Raw genomic sequence first — 23,762 nt, 5'->3', positions numbered from 1 at the left:
TTTCTATTTTCTCGATTTTCGTGTCTCGTTCTCATGCATAGACTCCGCGGTAGGACTTTTCACATACGCAACCATAAATCATTCATTGTAATCTAACAAGATCATCCAATTCTATATTGCTAAGCTTGCTCGAAAAGATCAAAATATGAATACTTCAAATCAAGCGTTAAAATCTTATCTTTCGAAAATCGTTATATCTTACTTTTTGAGAAGTTCAATACAACATATGTTTATTTAAGACAAAGTCATTTATCCAACATGTTCATACCTCCATTAGTGAGATAAACTTATTGACAATCATGCATTTTAAACGATAAGCTTATTTACTTGAAACCAAACAATAGATAATCTTATCTACGATATTGATACTTTGAATCAAGAACATGCTACTTTCTAACGTAAATTCTATACTATGCGTAGAGTTATTGGACTAGGGTTCTACGTATACTTAGGGAAGTGAGTAGAGAAAATCTACATGATCGTAATGTCATTTCAAGATTTTGTAAAACGAGCTTGCTATTTATTCCTAATACTTTAACTTGCCTTATCATAAGCAAAATAACTAAAGTTATACTAGGGAAAATGAGTAGAGATTTATCTACCTTGATCCGAAACTTAGTCGGGGCCGAATAAGCTAGTTGGAAGATTTTCTACGGGCGGTGAACTTGCAAATCTGGACCGAACTTTGGATGGCAGTAACTTGGTCAATATTTGGCCGAATACGATCGTTCTTGGGTCGAAGTTGAAGCTCTCGAAGTGCTCTACGACTTTCGTGAAGGAAGTTGATCCTAGAAACTATTTTAGGTAGGAGAAAAATGGTGATAAAGGCAGAGACAGTATGCTGTCTGGAAATAGAAATCCGAGATTTTTACTGAACTTCGGATGCCAATATCTTTGTCGTTTCTTCACCGATTTGGATGGTTCTTGGGTCTAACTTGAAGGTTTCGAAGTGCTCTACAACTTTCTCGAAGGGAGTTGGTTCTAAAAACTACTTTAAGCAGGAGAAAAATAGAGATTCGTGGAGGGCAGTAAGCTGCCTGGAAAAACAGAAATGGTTTCTAGAGAGAAGTGAGAGCAAGAAGTGAAGGTGTGAGTTGAATGGAAGGCATGGGGTGCTATTTATAGCCAACACTTGAGCTCCTCCTTCCTCCTCTATGGCCGGCCCCCCCCTTCTCTCCTTTCTCCCATGGATTTGCTCCATTGTCATGTCCAATCAAGCTTGAAAGCATGCCAAGTCTTCCATGACTTGTCACTTCCATTTGTTGGCCAAATCTTTAGGTCATCATGAAGGGTTTTGGACTTGTCAAGTCTATGGGGAGGTTGCTTGCAAGAAAGAATATAATCATGGCCTAGCTTTATACTTTGGAAGACTAGAATGGGTTGGCATGTAGTCAAAAAAATAGGCTTAAGGCTATAAAGGTTGTTTGTGTAAGTAATCAAAACTCATGCACACACTCCATCTCACTCTCTCACTTTCGGCCTCTCTCTCCCTCTCTCTCACGGTTCTCTCTCTCTCTCTCTTGGTCTATATATATATATGTGTACAAGTATATATATGAGTGTCTAGGAAAGTAAGTCTAGGATTATTAGGTTTAAGGCTAAAATCTTAGGGTTGCATGCATGCATGGTTAGGTTAACTAGTCTTGGAAGTAAAATGATGATATTCTTGGCCCATGATTTTGTATGGTCAAATCAAAGCCTCATTGGCAACTTAATTGCTATTAACCAATGGTCAAAAATTCTCCTAGCATTTATTAACCATTGGTTAAAGAAGGTAAGTATGGGCTTGAATGACTAGTCAAATCTAGGTTCTCATTATGGCAAGTCTAAGGTTGCTTCTTTTGGAAGCAAAATGATGGGATTCTTGTATGACTTGTCTTGTCATGCATTTTGGCAAGTCAAAGGTCTAATAACCAAGGGACAAAAATTCCCCTAACAATTATGGACCAAGGGGTAAAGGGATATTGGTAATAATTTGATATGACTAGTCATGGGAATCTATTGTCCAAGGGATAATATTTTCCCTAACATTTATGGACCAAAGGTTAAAGTTTTCCCTTGCCTTTATTATCCAATAGGTAGGGTAGTAATGATGCTAGGTAAAGTGAAATGACTAAACATAGGAATAAAATGATTACTCCTATAGTCTAATGGTTCCATAGGGTTCGGAGGGTTTCATAAGGCTCCAAGACGGTCAAAAAGGTCTAATTAGGGTTAGGGTAATGTAACTAGGTGAATCGGTGGTCCAGTTCCACTAACTAATCGGTTGAATGCTAATTCTACTTGCCAAGTAGGATTTCTAGCCAAGAAATATAATTTAAAGATTTTATCTAACTCGTTAGGAAAATATACAAGTGCTTTTATAAGCATACTTGTTTTTAGAAAATGACTAGATTGTTCCGGCGTGAAAGATATAATTTTATAAGTCTCAAATCTAATTATGACGGATTATTAAAATTAAAAAGAAATTTTTAGTAGCAAATCCAAGTAGTTAAAATAAAATTTAAATATTTAACGAAATTTTTATTTACCAAAAATCAGGGTCGTTACAAACTATCCCCCTTAAAATAATTTCGTCCTCGAAATTGGTGCATGACTACGGATCAGATTTCGTCGCTTTACTGGTCTTGGAATCATCGTCTATCCCCCTTAAAATAGGAGCAGGTCACCACCAATAGCGTGATATTGAGGTGATCACCTTCGTCATTTGAGGATATCTCCATCACGTAACCTTCATAGACTAGGTTGACAGCTATTCTTCCTCCTGAAGTGATAACAGGTTCAACAGCGATCCTATGGGTTCAGTTTCTAGGTATGCAGTGATAAATAGTTTAGGAAAAACCTTCCCATTCCAAGGGTAGATTCTCGATTGGAAGAGGATAGAATACGCTACATGGGTATAGGTACCCTTGCAGTGTTGATCAGGCTCGAAAATTAGGATTTCTTATGACTGAACAGAGAGGGGTGATGTCAAGGAATGAAAGAAATGCCCCTACAAAATCAGGAAGGACCCTATAGGTATGTTTTAAGCCAATCAGCGATCTAATCAAGATTCGAATACTCTGGCAACCCACAAAATGCTTTGGCATCACACGGCCACTGTCTAAGGCTCCGGCAGGTCCTAGAAGTATCTCGAAGTAAGACGACAGCATTTCAAGCATCTCTCACAATCTTCTGCATGTTTTGTTAATCAAATTAAGCCTCATCACTTGCTTAACAAGACGAGGTTGAAGTTGCTTCAGTCGTCGAACAATTTGCCTCGTAGTATGCCTTTGATGAAGTTTCTATCGTAGATACTAACGTCAAATGCAAAACTTCTACCAAATCATCATGCGGACTCGTATCCCATAAGCATCTTCTTATCACGTCCCTATCAAATCAGCATGCTTGCCACCTAACGATATTAAACCCATTTCTAAACTAGGAAACAACGGATCGTTTGGGCAGAATCGCTTCATTATCGTAAAGCGTAAGTACTCCATCCTCATTCAGGGGAAAATCGAACATCTGCAAGCATGTCCTACTATAGTCTACAAACTCGGATATTATTAGCAAAGGCATTGAAAGAACCTATGCAGTCACGGGAAAATAAACCTGGGCAGCATCAACTTCTGGCAGTAATTTCAGAGGTACGGCTATCTTGAAAACAAAATTTTATAAATCCAAGATAATCCTAGATGTCGGGACGGGAATGACTGAGTTAAGCTGCCCTCAAGTAGCGCAAGCTTTTGATAAGGAATTGATGACACCTGGTTAGTTCAAGGAAGGGTACCCATCTCCTAAGGAGATTAGTTTCAAACAAATTTGAATGATCGTACCATAAGAATGAAACAAGGAGTTTTTCCGAAATGATTTGAATATCATCAAGAGATGATATGAATTTATTGATTACGGACGAAATGGAATAGTTATCAATGATTGAATGGACCAATCATCAAATCTTAGTTATTGCAAAATGACATTGCCGATCATTATCGAAAGTGTCAATAAAAGTTGTATCAGAAGAAAATGGTTGCTATGATTCTCAAGGTTCAAAACTCAAGGGTTAATATCAAGAGTTACGAAAAATTCGAGGGATAGCGAAAGGTTATCCAACAAGTCATAACGGTTAGGATCAGTAACACCATGGAAGGTACTACTGAGTTGAATCGCTAGCCAATAAAGTTAGGTCACAAAAGATACCTAGGATTACGCCACTCTTGTTAATAAGTGTCGTAAAGAGTTAAAATGGATGATTTCATTACTTGAAGCAATGAGGGTTTCCTTCGCAAGGATGTTGATTTCAAATAGAGATTTGAGAGAAGCAATGTAGTTAGGAAATAGTACGGATATAACTAGTCGATTGGTATATACTTCCTACTAGGATTTAGCTGGCGGACGTAATTGTCGTTCCCTTCGAGCATTCCCAATTTAAACGAACTTTTCGACCTCAGTGTTCCCGGTTTGCGTCCGGTACAAGTGGTTAGCGTCCGCAGCCCTTGAATAGTTTCACGCCTTCCTTTGTCGGTTTACGATTCTAAGGAATCTCGCGATGTTTAGAGGTTAGAATGGAAGCTCTAGGAGTATTGGTTGATCTTGTTGGCTTCAGACGTTGCGTTGGGATGTTCTTTTAACTTCTGCATCAGTGTCACCCTTGTTGCTTGCGGTGGTGGCCTCACCGTTGGTGCTGGCATCTTGACTTGTTCTCGTAGTCCTTCCTTTTTAGTGTTAGAAGGGAGTTATTTAAAATCTAGTTTCCTAACGGCGCGTAACTCGAAATCGCAAGGTTCTTACTCCTAGTGAAAGGGTGATGAGGTGAGAAAAGACCATCGAGATTTTGAAACACGAACCAATTTTCAAAGCAGCAATGAAATAGGATGCAATTTGAATTCGGCTATTGTTTCGGCTGCTTAGGCCTAGGGTTGGTTAGTGCTAAGAATGGCTACCATAGCTTAGTTAGACCTATTCTGCGTTCAGAGGGTCCTCCGTTATCGTATCCAAATCCGTGGCGCGTATTCACTATCTACGAGGGAAAATTGAAAGGGGTTTTTACTAAAACAAATTTTCTTTTGCAAATGGTCTATCTTTCAAAAGTCAAAAGTAGCTTAATAACATAGTATGCAACGGTACTCTTTTAAAAGTAAAGCAGGTTTTTCATAGATAAGAACATCATACAACATAAGCATAGAATTACAAACATAAACATAGAGTTCTACTATAAAACAAATAGATTAGAACAAGATTCCTAATACAAGTTGAACACGATCTTAATCCTTAACATCCTACATCCCGAAGGATTACAATCGGTCTAATATATGTCTAAATGGCGTCGTTGGGTTCGGGTCTCGCCCATCCTCGAGATTCTCTACCATCTTTCGTTGTAAGCTTGGCGCAACTGACGTTCGTACTCCTTTATGACTGCGGCGAGTGCGACGGCCACGACGAGAGTCCCGTACCAGAAGGTGTTGAGACGGTTATTCACGGCGAACCACCGTGGCATGCCTATTGTGACTACCGCACAAAATATAATGAGGGCGAAGAGTTGCAACCATAAGGTTTGGATTGTTATGGTTATTTCGGCTCGCTCGATTTCTCGAAATATGGCGTCTTCCGGAAATCCTCGTCGTCGGGTTGCCATGGCTCGGCTTGGTTCGGTTCGGTTTGATAGGATAGGATGGAGATTTTGAGGAGTTATGATGGTGAGGGAGATGATGAGATGGAAGTGGTGGTGGGGTATATATAGGGGACGGAAAAGGGGTGTTGTGGAGGGAAAGATTGGAAATTTAAATTTGAAGTTTGAAATTTGAATTTTGGAGGTTGAAATTTGAAGGTTAGGGGGGTGCGGTTTGCCGCGCCTAATGGGGTTGTGCTCGGCACTCGGTGTTAGGTTCCGCTCTCGTCCCTTAAGAAGCGTGGGAAAATATTTATTTCAAGAACGAGCCGCAAGGTTTACTAATACCAAAAAAAATATTTTCGAGTTTCTAAGTCCCACATTCGATTCTTGATTTAAGTCATCATCCAATTGTTCGGGAATTCCCAGCTCGGCTGTACTGCCAATTCCGCGCCTTGCTTCAATCCGAAGATTGTTTTGACAGAATTCCACCCAATTTGGGACGGTAAACTTAAACTCAATTCACGTTTGTGCAACGGTCAAACTATCTCATGGTTCTACCCATTCTACCCATGGCCGAGGTTTTGAACCTAAAGCTCTGATACCAAATTGTAACGCCCCCAATTTTGGGTACGTTAAATGAGGCATTTATTATATAATAAAGAGAGTCTGGCTCATTATTACATCATAAATACATCATAAGGAAAAGGTACATTTATTCAACAAGGAAGGAAACTAGGGTTCCTAATACTACTTTGCTTGCTCTTCCATCCTAGCAAGCTCATCTGCTCCAAAAGCTTCCACGGTGTACATCTTATCCTGTTCATCTAAGAAATCTGACACATTATACCGGCGTCGCCACCCATATAATATGTCAGGGTCACCAAAAAGGCAACACCGTGAGCTACAACGCTCAATAGAGTAAACCCTTCCCACTAACTCATAACTTACAAACAGTAAATCATATACGACGAATAGTAACAATCACACATCCACATTCACTATTCAAATATCGTTGGTGTCCATGTTTTTTTTTCTGTGTTTCTCCTACGCAACTCATCGTAGACCGTGTCTCCATTTTCACTTTTCATCACCAAATCAACATTTTCAAAAATCCGTTTTTTACACACCCAACCTCGGTTCCGCCGTTTCGGGTTCCTGAGTATCCTCACAATGGTTCCGCCGTCCCGGGTTCCCATTGGCACACATTTGCATTGGCTCCTCTCCGCGGATAACCAAGCCACACACCCAACCTCGGTTCCGCCGTTCCGGGTTCCCGAGTATCCTCACAATGGTTCCGCCGTCCCGGGTTCCCATTGGCACACATTCACACACACACATCTCACATAATGCCATCAAAATCGGTCATTATGTAGTTTCACAAATATTTCCTCCTTCGAAACACATTTTTCTTGTTAACCACACCCTAGGTGTCATGTTTCTATTTTCTCGATTTTCGTGTCTCGTTCTCATGCATAGACTCCGCGGTAGGACTTTTCACATACGCAACCATAAATCATTCATTGTAATCTAACAAGATCATCCAATTCTATATTGCTAAGCTTGCTCGAAAAGATCAAAATATGAATACTTCAAATCAAGCGTTAAAATCTTATCTTTCGAAAATCGTTATATCTTACTTTTTGAGAAGTTCAATACAACATATGTTTATTTAAGACAAAGTCATTTATCCAACATGTTCATACCTCCATTAGTGAGATAAACTTATTGACAATCATGCATTTTAAACGATAAGCTTATTTACTTGAAACCAAACAATAGATAATCTTATCTACGATATTGATACTTTGAATCAAGAACATGCTACTTTCTAACGTAAATTCTATACTATGCGTAGAGTTATTGGACTAGGGTTCTACGTATACTTAGGGAAGTGAGTAGAGAAAATCTACATGATCGTAATGTCATTTCAAGATTTTGTAAAACGAGCTTGCTATTTATTCCTAATACTTTAACTTGCCTTATCATAAGCAAAATAACTAAAGTTATACTAGGGAAAATGAGTAGAGATTTATCTACCTTGATCCGAAACTTAGTCGGGGCCGAATAAGCTAGTTGGAAGATTTTCTACGGGCGGTGAACTTGCAAATCTGGACCGAACTTTGGATGGCAGTAACTTGGTCAATATTTGGCCGAATACGATCGTTCTTGGGTCGAAGTTGAAGCTCTCGAAGTGCTCTACGACTTTCGTGAAGGAAGTTGATCCTAGAAACTATTTTAGGTAGGAGAAAAATGGTGATAAAGGCAGAGACAGTATGCTGTCTGGAAATAGAAATCCGAGATTTTTACTGAACTTCGGATGCCAATATCTTTGTCGTTTCTTCACCGATTTGGATGGTTCTTGGGTCTAACTTGAAGGTTTCGAAGTGCTCTACAACTTTCTCGAAGGGAGTTGGTTCTAAAAACTACTTTAAGCAGGAGAAAAATAGAGATTCGTGGAGGGCAGTAAGCTGCCTGGAAAAACAGAAATGGTTTCTAGAGAGAAGTGAGAGCAAGAAGTGAAGGTGTGAGTTGAATGGAAGGCATGGGGTGCTATTTATAGCCAACACTTGAGCTCCTCCTTCCTCCTCTATGGCCGGCCCCCCCCTTCTCTCCTTTCTCCCATGGATTTGCTCCATTGTCATGTCCAATCAAGCTTGAAAGCATGCCAAGTCTTCCATGACTTGTCACTTCCATTTGTTGGCCAAATCTTTAGGTCATCATGAAGGGTTTTGGACTTGTCAAGTCTATGGGGAGGTTGCTTGCAAGAAAGAATATAATCATGGCCTAGCTTTATACTTTGGAAGACTAGAATGGGTTGGCATGTAGTCAAAAAAATAGGCTTAAGGCTATAAAGGTTGCTTGTGTAAGTAATCAAAACTCATGCACACACTCCATCTCACTCTCTCACTTTCGGCCTCTCTCTCCCTCTCTCTCACGGTTCTCTCTCTCTCTCTCTTGGTCTATATATATATATGTGTACAAGTATATATATGAGTGTCTAGAAAAGTAAGTCTAGGATTATTAGGTTTAAGGCTAAAATCTTAGGGTTGCATGCATGCATGGTTAGGTTAACTAGTCTTGGAAGTAAAATGATGATATTCTTGGCCCATGATTTTGTATGGTCAAATCAAAGCCTCATTGGCAACTTAATTGCTATTAACCAATGGTCAAAAATTCTCCTAGCATTTATTAACCATTGGTTAAAGAAGGTAAGTATGGGCTTGAATGACTAGTCAAATCTAGGTTCTCATTATGGCAAGTCTAAGGTTGCTTCTTTTGGAAGCAAAATGATGGGATTCTTGTATGACTTGTCTTGTCATGCATTTTGGCAAGTCAAAGGTCTAATAACCAAGGGACAAAAATTCCCCTAACAATTATGGACCAAGGGGTAAAGGGATATTGGTAATAATTTGATATGACTAGTCATGGGAATCTATTGTCCAAGGGATAATATTTTCCCTAACATTTATGGACCAAAGGTTAAAGTTTTCCCTTGCCTTTATTATCCAATAGGTAGGGTAGTAATGATGCTAGGTAAAGTGAAATGACTAAACATAGGAATAAAATGATTACTCCTATAGTCTAATGGTTCCATAGGGTTCGGAGGGTTTCATAAGGCTCCAAGACGGTCAAAAAGGTCTAATTAGGGTTAGGGTAATGTAACTAGGTGAATCGGTGGTCCAGTTCCACTAACTAATCGGTTGAATGCTAATTCTACTTGCCAAGTAGGATTTCTAGCCAAGAAATATAATTTAAAGATTTTATCTAACTCGTTAGGAAAATATACAAGTGCTTTTATAAGCATACTTGTTTTTAGAAAATGACTAGATTGTTCCGGCGTGAAAGATATAATTTTATAAGTCTCAAATCTAATTATGACGGATTATTAAAATTAAAAAGAAATTTTTAGTAGCAAATCCAAGTAGTTAAAATAAAATTTAAATATTTAACGAAATTTTTATTTACCAAAAATCAGGGTCGTTACAATATATACATATATACATATATATATATATATATATATAAAAGATAACTTGATTATCTGATAAATAACTTTATTATCAATCAGTGAATAACGATGAAGAGAGAATAACAGTAGTTGTGTTATTTTAATTATTTTTTTGTTTGGTGATTAGAATAGAAAGTGAATTCGTCTTCTACTCAGGTATCACATGTGAAGCGTGTGTAAGTCCAAATTTAAAGCAATTTTTTATCACATTTTTTGTCATAATCCGATTTGTACATGCATTGCATGTACTCCATCCTTTAATTTTAATTTATATTATATTCCAACCAACATGGTGAAAGATTGTAATTAATCTACAACCGAACATATTCATTCATAAATTTGATAAGACAAAATACTCACGAATGCAAAACTCTCATCGTGTAAACAACTTCACATCTTCCCTCAACGAACTGATTTAAATAACAGAAAACATACGAAATTAAAGGCACTCACCAGTTGAATCCATGATCTCTCAACGAACTGATTTAGTAGTCCATAATAGCTTGAGATCAACACCATATATTATATTAGACTAGAGGCCGGGACACGCATCGAGCGATGCGTGTGCAAGTCGAATTTTTCAAACATTTTGTAAAAATGCTTCTCACTTTTTGTTTGATCAAATTTTCACAAATATTATGAAAATCCGACTTGCACACGCATCTCGTGTGCCCGGCCTCTAGTGTACATATAAAAGTTTACATATATTGAAGGTTATATGTGAAATTTTATAAGATATATACATATACTATGGGTTCACGAGTCTAATACTGTTAGGTTCAAGTTCAGTTCATTTATCAAATGAGCCTAAAATTGAGATTCATGTTCGACTTATTTAGTATCCGAATTGAACTCGAACGAGTCTTTACCGAGTCGAGTCTCAAACAATTCACTAACGGCTCGGTTCATCTGCAGTCCACGGCTTGGAGACTGGAATAATTTCTCAAAATACATAGACAAAATTGATACGCAGGAATGACATGGTGCCTCCCCATGGTGAGTCAGTGACACATCAGTTTGGCCTCCCCACAGGCACGGAGAGAGAGAGAGAGAGAGAGAGAGAGAGAGAGAGACCCTGCTCCTCTATATCACGAAGACAGTCAATCACGCTCTTGATCATTTAGAGAAAAGCTCATTATTGGAACTGCGAGTGACCATACCTGAGGCAGCAGAGCAGTTGTAGACAGCGCTCTCAGCCAATATGCAATCTTCACTATCCTCAATCCATGGCAAAAGAATCCACATTTCCACACCAATCCCAAAACCCAACTCACCACCACAATCAAGAAAATCACTTCTACACCTACCTCACCTCCCATCCTCTCCTTCACGCCTTTCAATCCGTTCCCATCAAATCAAACCACAATCACTTCCAACCCACTCCAACCCACCATTCCACTCACCCATTAGAACACCAAATCCCAATCAACCCATTATTCCATCACCAAGGCCCCGCAAGTCACACCCACTGCCCCCGCTTCTTTGTGGCATTTCATCGAACACCTTGAGTGCGGATGGCGGCGGGAGGGGTTTTCGGGGTTGGATCGAGGCAGTTGGGGAGGCTGTTTCAACGGCTTTCCCGGTGTGGGTGGCGTTGGGTTGTTTGGTGGGGCTGTTGAAACCGGGTTCGTACAATTGGGTCAAACCCGAGTGGACTATTATGGGCATTACTGTTACTATGCTTGGAATGGGTATGACACTCACTTTTGATGATCTTCGTGGGGCTTTGGCTATGCCTAAGGAGTTAATCACTGGTTTTGTGCTCCAGTATTCGGTCAGTTACTGCCCAACTTTTGACTTTTGCTTTTTTGGGTGTTGGATATGCTTGTGGTCTTTAGTCATATCTTCCACTGCACTTGATGTAACGTATATAGCTTAAAAAGAATCGGATTGCATATCCGTTTTTTCGGATTCGGATTGCTGTGAACCGATTTGGAAAAGTCGGATTTAGATTATTTTGTAATTGGACAGGATTCGGTCCTATCAGATTCGGATAAGATCTGGTCCAGTGACAGGCCTACAGCTTACCATACCTGAGACTGGTTGTGTAAACATATAGTAGTTAGCATGGATAGGAGGAGTTACCAAGGTCAATGCTTTTAGTCCATGGACATTCCAAATGATGCCTCTTGGACCATGAGAAAAGTGCTGAACCTTAGGAGTTTTGGGCAGCCCTTTATCAAATACAGAATTGGCAATGGTCAATTGCCTCTTGTAGCTTGAGAACAGGCATCCTTTTGGTCCCCTTTATCATAAATTCGGTAAGAGTGTTGTTTACAAGCTTGGTAGATCTCTGTCTTCAAAGGTTTCAGCAATTATTCATAATGGGGATTGGAGGTGGCCTCGTCAAAGGAATAGGGTCACCCATTCCATCATGGCTCATACCCCACCAAACTTCAAACCTGAATGTGGCAAGGAGGATTCAGTGGTGTGGCTCCCCCATCCACAATGTTTCTCTTGGAATTCTGCATGGGAGGCAATCGGGTGCAAACACCCTGTTCAACAGTGGTCTAAAGTATTTTGGTTTAGTAGGAATATCCCTAGATGGTCTTTTGTCTGTGGTTGGCTGTCCAACAGAAGTTGAACGCTAGGGATAGATTATTGTGTTGGGGCATGAATGTGGAAGAAGGCTGCACCTTCTGTAGTATTGGCCAAAAATCTCATCACCACATTTTCTTCCAGTGTCCATTATCTTTGTGTGGAATGAAGTATGGAGAAGGTCATCAAATGACCATATTCCCTCTACCTTGACTGATATAGTGGCCTGGTATATTTAAATGTCTAGGGTACCAGTTTTAAGAGTAGGCTGTTGAAGAATGTATTAGCTGCTAGCCTGCTACTATATACAACTTGTGGATTGAAATGAATCAAAGGATTATTCGGCAGAAGGCCCTAACCAAGGACCACCTTGTCCTGAAAACAGTCTCTTGTAGTTGGGAACTTTGAATCTAAAGAGGGGTGTGCTGCAGTCTCAAATAAACAGAGATCTGAGTTCCTCCTGGGGTCTCAGAAAGGATTTTGTCACCCTTATAGTTCATAAACATGAAGGGACTGGTTGTATAGCTTTTTCCATTTTCTGATTTTTTTTTTTTATCTGTTGGCATAGGGTTTTTGGCCTGATAAAGTTGTATAGGTTTGTCTTGTTTTTGCAGGGGAATGCCCCATAGATCGTGTAATGTGTTTGAGCTTCTATAAAAGACAGTACTTATCAACAAAAAAAAGAAGCTTCGACCTATAATCTCGATACATAATTGAAAGTGCATCCATTTTGAGGCCCTTATGATTTCTATAACTTAAGATATAATGTTTCCCAATTTATTGATTGGGGTTAAGTTATTGACAATAGATCCTTGCTCCTGATTAATGATTCTAAGCCTCATATCATTTTGTGATAAATACTGGTAGAAGTGTTAAGTTGGCTGACTGATTTCCTGATTTCAGGTGATGCCACTATCAGCATACTTTGTCAGCAAATTCCTAAGGCTGCCTTCCTATTATGCAGCTGGCTTGATATTGGTTGGATGCTGCCCAGGCGGTGTGTAGTATATTCTGGTTATTGCGACGCTCTTTCTATTCTCTTGCTCATTTATTTTGATCGTTTTTGTGTTTGAATGTTTGCAGGTACAGCAAGTAACATTGTCACTTATATTGCACGGTATGTAAGCTTTCAAAAATTGCCCGATCGATTTCTTTCAGTATAATTAACTTGGGCAGGAGTCCTGACAATCTTAGTTTGTTCCAGTGGAAATGTTGCCCTTTCAGTTTTGATGACTGCTGCAAGTACCCTATCAGCCGTGGTTGGTAAATCAACACTGTTGACCTATATTGGTTCCCTTCTAATATTTGGTTTTCGTATTTGCAAAATTTGATATTGCTCTTCATTTAATTGGAAACTCCATTTGGGATAGGTATTTAAACTATTTCATGTACCATAGCTTCACTCTCTTGACCTACGGAAAATATTTGAACTATTTCATGTATCATTTCTTACTTCATACGTGGACAGGACACATACTGATTTCGTAGCCTTACAAGAGCAATATGTCTTAGCCTTAAAATGGTGTACATCCTAACTTTATGCCATGGACTGAAAGGCTACGACCTTTACATCTTAAGCTCAACTGTTACAGATCATGACCCCGTTTCTCACTGCCAAACTTGCTGGACAATTCGTTGCAGTTGATGCGGTCGGACTTCTTATGTCCACGTTGCAGGTGATGTTTTGCACTCTTTGACTCTCACTTATCACTTTCTTTGGTCTTGTCATTTTTAATCTTTTGATCAAGAGTCAATCCCAATCATACAGGTTGTGCTTCTTCCCGTGCTGGCTGGGGCCTTTCTAAATCAGTATTTTCAAAGTCTGGTTAAATTTGTTTCTCCCTTGATGCCACCGATTGCCGTTGCAACTGTGGCTGTTCTATGTGGAAAAGCTATTGCCCAGAGTGCTTCAGCGATCCTCACATCTGGTGGACAAGTGGTGCTAGCTGCTGCCCTTCTTCATGCATCTGGATTTTTCTTTGGCTATATGCTTTCAAGGATGTTGGGGCTTGATGCATCTTCCTCCCGAACGATTTCTATCGAGGTTGGCATGCAGGTAAGGGATCATTTCATAATAGGGAGGACTTCTAAGGCAGTCTTTGGTTCATTAAGTTTGTGTTTGGATCATGGATTTATGGAGGGATTTATTTGGTAAAGAGAATATAAGATCATGGAGTGAAACAGCTAAATGTATTTTTGAGTTTCCTATCCTTTTCCTTTCCCTTTACTTCTATGAATCCCTCCATGAATCCAGGATCCGAACACAACCTCACCATATCGTTTACATAATTCCACTACATTAAACTGTGACGACATCTTAACAATCACCTAATCGCTGAAACTTGAGAATTCTGATTTATCCTTGTTTATGTTTCAGAACTCGGTGCTTGGGGTAGTTCTTGCCACTCAGCACTTTGGAAACCCATTGACTGCAGTACCATGTGCTGTTTCCAGTGTCTGTCACTCTATCTTCGGCAGCGCATTGGCCGGAATCTGGAGGTGCAGTATTCCAGAAAGCCCGAAGCAGGATAAGTCATAGAAGATACGCTTTAGACGAATTTTGCGCTGTTTTTTCTCTTATGATTTTGGACCGTGGATTTGGTTGAACAATATCAAGCTTGTTAACAATGCTTTTAGGCTCATGTTCTGGCAATTAAGAGGAGAGCTGACGTTGGGCATCCAAGATTCAGTTCTGTTCCAATCACAAACATGTGTAGCCTACAAGATAGCGTTTATTGCGATTAGTTTCCGTTTGGGACAGATCTTTGAATACAAATTTGTTCATGAGAGCTTATATGGACAATATTTTGTGTCATTGCATATCAAGGAACAAAACATAGGTAAAATCTTCAGTCGGTCTTCTTTTCTTTCATATTGCTTGGGTTATCACAAATAAAGATCTGTACACGAACGCGGATCACGCAGTGATCATAAAAGAAACAATCTAATCCAAAAGGTAATTGGAAGAATAAAGAAATTATTTCCATTAAATTCAATTATTCAACTCATACAATTTTTACAGGGACACAATAATTAGTAACTAAAACTAACACTCGCTCGTGTGGACCATTTCAACTTAATCAGAGATCAATCAAGATACAAAGAAAATAAATCCCACTAAGACAATCCAAATTGAACAGCTCCAACCTCCCTCCGAGCAGCAGCGGCAACCGCTGCAGCACCAATCGCACCCAATTGCGATTGCTCCTGCAGTAGTTTCGCATTCATCGCGATTTGATCGTTCAATTGGCTAGATTTGACTTGTGGCTGGTGATAATACGGGTTGGAGTTGATGTCAATGGCCATCTGTGGGGAAGGTTTGGCTGCTGTGTGGTACCGTGCAGAATCCCTACCGATTTCTGGCCCTGACTTTTCTTGATTTACAGTGTTAGTCCTATTTACATAATGTGGAGAGATGCCTTGAGGGGGGATGATGCCATTTCGAGAAAACACTCTTGAATCGTAGGAACCGTTCATGTTTTGGCCACTCTCGTAAGGTAGAACTGGTCCCACAACTCTTCCAGGTTTGGCTGGACAGTACACGGAGATGTTAGATAGGTTTAAGTTGATAAAGAACAGCTCAATCAACACCCGAAGATTGAAATGACAATCTAGCAGAAGTTTCCCGAAATAATAGATCAAGGAAACAACAAAAAATTAAACAAAAATCGAAAATGGAAACATAAAGCATGTTAAGCTAGTAAACGAGGTTAGAAGAATGAAATTCAAGTCTACTAATGGAAGAGCTACATGAGCTCCTCTATTTCAGTCTCATTTAGATGTTTAATACCTATGTATGCAAATGTCTGGTGGTGAACCCCCACAGATTTTTTCAGGACTTTTCAACACGATAGTAAAGAAACAAATTCGAACACAATTCTACTGAAAGTATCTTCCCCCTTTCATCTAGGGATAATATCATAATATCAAGCAATCCACCGCCATATTTTTAACAAAACTCTTTGAGCTCAACTCAGAAACAACATTTCACAATAGGCCTGTAGTCGAAAATAAATTGTCACAAAATGAAAGCCTCAAGTCAAAGTCATACTGTACATACAGAAGCAACTTAACAAGAATACGCGTGCCCGGGGGGGGGGGGCGGGGGGGGGGGGGGGTGCGCGGGGAACCAGTAATGAAAAATAAAATCCATACCTGCAGGAACCTTAGGTGGAGGCCGCGACGGTTTCACGAAGTTCCCCGAAATTGTATCTGCTACTCTAACACTATTACATGCCTCTGTAACTTGCTGACTACGAAGTGAGGGAAAATTAGGATCTGCTTTGTGAGGTACTGTACTTGAGTTAACTGTAGACCTGCGACCACAAAGAATGGGAAGGAGGGAATAGCAATGTTTAGTGTAAAAACCTTTCCAACACTAGGAAATAAGAGCATCTCCACTAATTCATTCCATTTTGGCAATACCATTGTCAAAACTTGCTTGCTATAGTGTCATTATATTCCTTAGAAATGTTGCTCCAGTGGTTCAATGCTAACTTGGCAAAACAACTGATTTTTGTAGTTGGACCAAAAGCAATGGAGATCATGAGCATTGATGGTTATGTGACATGTGTTCCAAAGCCATTGGTCAATGGTTTTTGCAGGGGATTTGCTGAACCAGCGCAAATGCACTAAAGGAAGGCCACATATATTACTTGCAGTAACTTTTATTGCGGCATTTACCTACTACGGCAGGCAGGGGGACTGGGGGAGGGAAAAGAGAAGGAGAAGGAAAGAGAAATAGATAGTCTTACCGAGGGAGAGAGACATGCTTCCTCTCTGGAGGAATTACTGGCCCAGTTTTACCATCATTTTCCTCAAGATAAGCAAAGTGCTTTCTGAATTGGCCAGTAGCGCTGCAGGCAATTGATATAGAACTAAGTTATATCAGGAAACAAGCATAAAATACAGAATAATGATACAAAATCTATATATACAGTATAAATATTTCAGTGAGTGAAATTCTGAACCTGGGATAAAGAAAATTTGCGCCTTCATTTCCAGCCATGTAATCTTTAAGCAACTGGGGATGATATTCTAGTATCTCCCTAAATATTAGTTCCCGTATGTCTTCTTTTGTCACCCGTCGCCTCTCAAACTCAAACTCCAGCTTCGAGATATGCTGACAAGAAGGTTCCCTCTCAACTTTTGCTAGGCCCTTGAAGTAAGGATCAGCCAATGCCTAATAAACCAAATAATACATCAAAATTTGTATGCATATTATCATTTTCAGTAAGAAGCAGAAAGCTTCTTGCTACATCGTACCTCTTCAGCAGTCGGTCGATCCTTGGGATCAAATGCTAATAGCCTTTGCAACAATTGCAGCGCTGCAGGATCTGCATTTGGAATTTTCTCAACCAAGGAAACAGGTTGCTTTTTCCGCATATTTGTCAAGTATCTCCTGGCCTTCTCATTCCGAACCTGTGTTAATGTGAGCTTTTAAAACAAGTTCTAAACAAAATTTAAAATCTAATCAGAGTGAAAAAAAGAAAAAGAAAAAGAAGCAGAATAATGTTCCATACACCGGAAATGGTATCCGAGGCAGGAGTCCCAAGAAGATCGGTGATCAAATCTAGCTGATGCACGACACTTTTACCAGGAAACAATGGCTTCCCAGTTAATACTTCCGCAAAGATGCAACCAATACTCCAAACATCTATAGCAGGTGTATACTGCAATCCAGGTGACAACGTAAATTAATATACAAGAATAATATAGATCACACCACAAATAAGCCTGTTCAGGAAAATGACACAAGACCTGACACAGTTACCTGAAGGACAGAAATTTCAACTTCCAGGAGAATTCAATAGTCCTCCCTGAACAAGAATTATTTTAATCTAGGCACTCAGATGCATTTCATACATAAATAAATGCATAATTACGGCCATAGCCCTTACTATTGGCATTGAGAATGGTAGAAACGTCAAAGCAAGTGAAACACCTATTCACCTTAACCCCCATTTTCACTAGTCAACTTTGGGTATATAACCAGAGGCAAATGTTATATTAAGAATTCAAAAAGTGGTATGACTGCAATTATAGCATGCTCAATGCATATACATCGAGTGCCTTAAATTTTAAAATTGTGAGAACATCTATCACCCTGGGGAATACTGTCTCAAAAAGAAGAATAAACAGTCCGAAACATTGAACATGGTTTTTGATTTACGATGCCGCATCATCAAGACACACAACAAGAAGATCTATGTTCCACAAAAGAGGTCACAAGATTGTATAAGTCACAGCTCAACGATGGAACTTGGTATCTAACCAATAAAAAAGAAATGAAGTAGCAATTGGAAGTAAAAAAAAAAGTTTATGAGGTTTGATCATGTGGAATACCCAACGAAAAAGATTTTACCATAAAGGAGGGAGATGTCAGTGGACAAGGACCAATAAGACCTTTAAAAACGAGGCTTAGCGCCATTTAGGAAAAGAATAAAGCAGTAAGTACATCAATGTAAAAAAGGTTAATCAGTTTGATTCACAACATTGGAAACGTCAGCCGCCAGCCTGAGGCTATGAAGGAAAAGACAGAACTGGCTTCCACAAAAGAGTTGGTTCTTGTTGAGCTCAGCTGGCCAAGTCAATAAGCTTGTTATAGACTATGGCATATCCTAGTCCTGGTTAACAGAAGCCGTATCTGAAAGCTTACAGCAAAATCCCAAGCGATATGGCAAAACCCACCCAGATTAAGCCTTGGGTGTGGCAAAAATCAACCCAGATTAAGAATTATGTCCGAAACCAATCATTAGGGGCCGGCTGCATGAATCTTTTTCCACGTTTTGGCCTCGTGCTTAGGTTTTTCTTTTTAAATCATAGCTTTAAGCTTAGTTACATATGACAAATTCATACATTTAACATTACAGTATCAAAACGGGGACATGCCACTGACGGCAAAATGTAGATAATGATAGTCAGTGGTGCAACTGATGAGATAAATATTTTTTTGAAAAGAATATCCCCAAATCCCAATGCCACATAAGAGTTGCACCCGGGGGAGGTGGATGCCAATCATTTGACACAGTGGCTTGTAAAGGATCTTCATCCATGTAGATATGCAAGCAATTCACAGAATTAAATGGTACACTAGACCAAGGAAGACAGATTCAGTATTCTTTTCAACAGTAGTTTAATCCACACGCAAAACACAGAAATACAAACAAAGTCTTAAGACAAAAAATAGGCAACTGATATACCTAGCCATATAGAAAATAGAATCACAAAAAAACAGGGGCAGCATCTTCAAGTCAGTCTGCTTTATAATGAATAGATCTGTCTAAAGATGGACCAAAAGATATTGTACCACTATTTTCCAACCGTGAATCCATAGACCATAATCCGCCCATGTTGCCATTTGTCTGAATATAAACACACAGCACATGCAAGAGATTGCCATACCTTTGAGGAAAAAGATCCACACAGCTCAGGAGCTCTATACCATCTTGTAGCAACGTAATCCTGCAAAGCATACCCGGAAACAAAATAAATGTCAAATAACAAAAAGGGGTCCACTCATTCGGGAAGAATTCCCAAGACGGAGTTTGAAAACTAAATGATATGCAGCATTGCAGCCCTTAAGAATGCTAGACAAGTACAATGTTACCACATAGGTAGACATAATAATTCTTCTCGCAAAACGTTGTATGGCAAGTTATAAGAATGACATACCGTCCAAAATATCGTCGTCGGTGTATCATTAAATGCAACTCTTGCTAGTCCAAAATCACATATTTTCAGTTTGCAATTTGCATTTGCCAATATATTCTTTGGTTTAAGATCCCGATGGTACACATTTGCTGCAACCAAAGAGCTTTAAGTCACAATAGATCCCACAAAAAAGACAGGGCATCAGGGCCAAGGGAACTCAAAAATCAACAAGGTGCATGAAACCAAAAGGGTATAAATCAGTGATGGCCCTGAAAGAATGCTCACGACACATAAAAACTGGTAAACTCTACAAATTGCCAAAAAAGTGTAACCTGTATGCATATACTTCAAAGCACGTAGCATCTGGTAGAGGAAAAACCGATGGTGATCCTGCGTCAAGTCATCATTTGCTTTGATGACTTGGTGAAGGTCAGACTCCATCAGCTCAAAAACAACATAAATGTCTCTGAATTCTCGTCTTGAAGGTGGCAGCATGATGCGCTTTATTTCAACGATATCAGGGTGCCGTAAAAGTCTGAGTAACTTGACCTCCCGTAAGATTCGAATAGCATCAGATATGTGCTCAAAAATGTCAGTTATTTTCTTTATAGCCACTTTTTCTCCTGTATGGGTGTCAATTGCCGCGCAAACAACTCCATAGCTTCCCTTCCCTATAACTTCTAGAATTTTGTATCTATTTGAATCCCCATACTCGGTGAAGAAATCCATCTCTTTCAAACTCTGCACCATAGAAAGAAAAGAATCTCATTCATCAGTATCCACAAGTTACTAAAGGTGAGTCACGCAACACAATAAAGCAGTCTAATGAACAAGTGAACAATGCTTGATTAGATAGCCAGAGTATATTCCCATATGATAGCCAATGTAAATCATGTAATTATTAAGAGCTCACGGAAACTATCATTGCACAAAATTATCGTGTGGAAAGCCATCTCAAACATATAGCTTATAGACTACTATCCAAAGACAGAATACACACTGATATTTACCAAACTCATCATAATTCCGGCAGACAAAATGAATTCAGGGAGGATTAAAAAAAAAACCTAGTAAGTTCAAACAAGAGCTCCTCTATCTTTCAACATCGACAAAATCAGATATGTGAAAATACTAGTGGAAGAAAGTAAAGGGCAAAAACTAACTTTCTACAATTTTGAATTGTAGCCAAATAATCAAGTTTTTTTTTCAAACAACCAACTCACCTAAAAATAACCTATCTCAATGCATTCAAATCACCCATTTCAGTTGTTCCCGGTCTGACTTTAACATCCAATGAATTACACTCCAAATTACGTATCAAAATCTCAGAAACCAAATGTATCCTCAATCAAAAAGTTATCTATCTATATTTATGTACTGATGTACACACACATAAAGACTCTTAACTAAACTCCACACACCAAGACAAGCAGCGAAATCATTAGCTCAATCTTTAAATGTAATAACTTTCTTTCTCTAATCCTGCTCTGTCTTTCAAAGACGGTGAAAAGAAGACAATCAGCGAAATCGTTAGCTCAATCTTTAAATGTGATAAATTTCTTTCTCTGATCCTGCTCCGTCTTTCAAAGACCGGGAAAAGAAACACCAAAAAATTGTTATCTTAATTGAGAGAGAGAGAGAGAGATCCAATGAGTACTTCAAATACACTAAAAATCTAAAACTGAAAAATCCCATTTCTTCCGCTATCTAAAAACTCTTTCAGCAGCCAAATAAAGCACAATCTGAGTATAAACCCTATTTCACGAGATATACAATAAAATTGAAAAAATTACCCCCAACTCAACTAAAAACCAGAGCTTTTGCATTAAAAATAACGATACTCCTACCTAACCGAGAACACGCGCTTTTTCGGCAATAACAAAAAAACCCTAGAAATTCGCATATATAGTAAGTTCAATCAAGATCTCCTCTTTCTTGCTCAGCTTTAATAGGGCTCCCTGCAAGTGGGCGGCGGCGGACTGGCCCTAGGATTAGTCAAGGTGCACGTAAGCTGGCCCAGCCCCCGAGTTATCGAAAAAAGAAAAAAAGATCCCCTCTTTCCTTAAACACAAATTGAATTCGCAGGCTCAAATTCTAGAGAGAGAGAAACGAGATCGCGAAAAAAGTAACCTTCTTTCTCTGATCTTGCTGCATCTCTCACAAAATCCGCGGCTGCGATCGATCCGTCTTCCTCTCCCTTATCGGCCTCCGAATCAGATCGAGAAAACCCTAGAAATTCACAAACGGCGTCGGATCGTCAAAAAAGATCAGCCGCATTCGCCCCGCCGACACCGATTTTTCTCCTTGGTTCTTTTCTGGTAACTTATTTTCTCCTTGTCGTTGTTTTCTCTCCCAATTCTCTCTCGCGAAACATGCACCCGCCACCTACCGCAACCACCGCGCATCCACTAATCGAAAAAAGACTCGGAATTGGAAACAAGCCGAGGTCGATCGTCGGGAAAACGATTCGGCAGGTGAGGAGGGGAGAGGGGGAGGAGAGAGATTGAGAGGAGGAGGATGAGGTGATGGAACCCTAGGGTTTTGTGAGATCTGAGGGTAGACGAGAGGGAGAGAGATCTAGAGAGAGAGAGAGAGAGAGACGTTACGGTAATTCTATTTTGATTTTTTGGAGAAATGTTTCTTCATTTGATAAGTACTACTTATTCCGTATTACTAGTAGAAATCCTGGGGGTCAGTTGGGTGGTTAGCGAGGAGGCGCTGCCATCCCATTTGTTTGGGCTTCGATTTTTTAGGTCATGTTATAAAAAATAAAAATAAAAATTCTTCTATAATTTTTTAGTTTCGGCGTAAATAGTATTTGAGTAGAACAGGAGAGGGGATTAGTCAAAGTGCTCGTTCGGATTTGATAAGTATCTGAGTAAAACTGTTGAGGGTTAGTCCTGGTGGTTAGCATAGCCAACACAATTGTTGCAGCTTCGATTCTCAAGTTCGGACCGTAACAAAAATAATTTTTTATGAATTTTTTAGTTCCGGCATAAATGGCATTTGAGTGGAACACGGAGGAAATTATTCGAAGCGTGCGTCCGGCCACTTTCTGATGTATGTACTCAACTCTCATATAGATCAAATGAGGTCGCTTCTAGCTGCTACATTTTTCTCTGCAGAACATGAATGGTAGGAAATTAATCAATTCTAATCATTGGATAGTATTCTATTCCAATCACTTGAATGGTAGTGAAAATGACTTTTTAGAGACTGATAACCGATAGCCTATCTGATTGCCTGATTCTTTAAAATTCATCAATATTTTGGAGGGATGCACATACAATCGAACTCAAGTAGGGGTGAAGGGCTGGAACTTAGAAATTTGCTCTCTTGTATAATGTCTTGAGTTCATAATTTCTCAAATGATTTAACTTCTTTGAGGTCAGTTCATACATGATTTTACTCTGACTTTAATTGGGACCCCGTAAGTGGACGGCGGGATTGATCTCTTAGGACTAGTCGAAGTGCGTGTAAGCTGATCTAAACACATAGGCTTTATATAAATAAATAAATAAAAACACAATTATTTGGAGATTTTTAGTAGGTATTGGCATTTGGCACCTTGATGCTTCATACCTCATACATAATTGGTGCCAGAAAACGTTTCCAATACCAAGAAAACAGATTTTGTTTTTCTCCTTTTCTTATACATTTGCCATTTTTATTCAACAAACCCCAAAAAAAGTTCATATATATATACACACACTCGGGATCCAATGAGGGATCCCGCACTGCCTTACCGTGCGGGACTCCCCTTTCCCGATCGAATTACGACGATCCGAGCCGCTCAAAGTGATCAGAACGTGATTTTAAGAGAATTGGAGAGAAATCGGCAAAAAAAATGATCGGGAAGGGCTTGATCCGAACAGTTTTTTACTGAACCGTTCAATAAAAAACTGTTCGGATGAAACTCTTCCCGATCATTTTTTTTGCTGATTTCTCACAAATACCCTTAAAATCACG

The 23,762-nt window shown here is 39.4% G+C and overlaps 2 protein-coding genes across 2 annotated transcripts; one reads left to right on the top strand and one right to left on the bottom strand.

Moving 5' to 3' along the window:
* The first annotated feature begins 10,560 nt into the window (after positions 1-10,560).
* On the top strand, positions 10,561-14,955 carry LOC131322808 (probable sodium/metabolite cotransporter BASS1, chloroplastic). The gene is made up of 7 exons (XM_058354289.1): positions 10,561-11,376; positions 13,044-13,137; positions 13,224-13,257; positions 13,345-13,399; positions 13,733-13,816; positions 13,909-14,196; positions 14,518-14,955. The coding sequence occupies exons 1-7, from the start codon at positions 10,804-10,806 to the stop codon at positions 14,677-14,679; spliced, it is 1,290 nt and encodes a 429-aa protein (XP_058210272.1). The 5' UTR covers positions 10,561-10,803; the 3' UTR covers positions 14,680-14,955.
* Positions 14,956-15,100: 145 nt separating this feature from the next.
* Positions 15,101-22,473, bottom strand: LOC131322807 (mitogen-activated protein kinase 19-like). Its single transcript, XM_058354287.1, has 10 exons — positions 21,924-22,473; positions 20,126-20,534; positions 19,815-19,942; positions 19,545-19,604; positions 17,663-17,812; positions 17,406-17,561; positions 17,111-17,322; positions 16,895-16,996; positions 16,296-16,456; positions 15,101-15,670 (listed from the first exon to the last, which is right to left on the bottom strand). The coding sequence occupies exons 1-10, from the start codon at positions 21,945-21,947 to the stop codon at positions 15,258-15,260; spliced, it is 1,815 nt and encodes a 604-aa protein (XP_058210270.1). The 5' UTR covers positions 21,948-22,473; the 3' UTR covers positions 15,101-15,257.
* Positions 22,474-23,762: the final 1,289 nt, after the last annotated feature.

The sequence above is a fragment of the Rhododendron vialii genome, chromosome 4a (genome assembly GCF_030253575.1).
Source record: "Rhododendron vialii isolate Sample 1 chromosome 4a, ASM3025357v1".
Lineage (NCBI taxonomy): Eukaryota > Viridiplantae > Streptophyta > Magnoliopsida > Ericales > Ericaceae > Rhododendron > Rhododendron vialii.
The sequence above is the reverse complement of the archived record's forward strand: the minus strand, read 5'-3'. Positions and strand labels throughout refer to the sequence as shown.

What these genes read in the sequence shown, in the direction of transcription:
- LOC131322808 (XM_058354289.1), top strand. Translation starts at nt 10,804, where the DNA reads ATGCAATCTTCACTATCCTCAATCCATGGCAAAAGAATCCACATTTCC. An exon ending in GGTTGGATGCTGCCCAGGCG is followed by an intron (nt 13,138 to 13,223) that starts GTGTGTAGTATA and finishes GAATGTTTGCAG; the next exon opens with GTACAGCAAGTAACATTGTC. An exon ending in ATTGTCACTTATATTGCACG is followed by an intron (nt 13,258 to 13,344) that starts GTATGTAAGCTT and finishes AGTTTGTTCCAG; the next exon opens with TGGAAATGTTGCCCTTTCAG.
- LOC131322807 (XM_058354287.1), bottom strand. Translation starts at nt 21,947, where the DNA reads ATGCAGCAAGATCAGAGAAAGAAG. An exon ending in TTTGAAGTATATGCATACAG is followed by an intron (nt 19,943 to 20,125) that starts GTTACACTTTTT and finishes CTTTGGTTGCAG; the next exon opens with CAAATGTGTACCATCGGGAT. An exon ending in ATCGACCGACTGCTGAAGAG is followed by an intron (nt 17,323 to 17,405) that starts GTACGATGTAGC and finishes TTGGTTTATTAG; the next exon opens with GCATTGGCTGATCCTTACTT.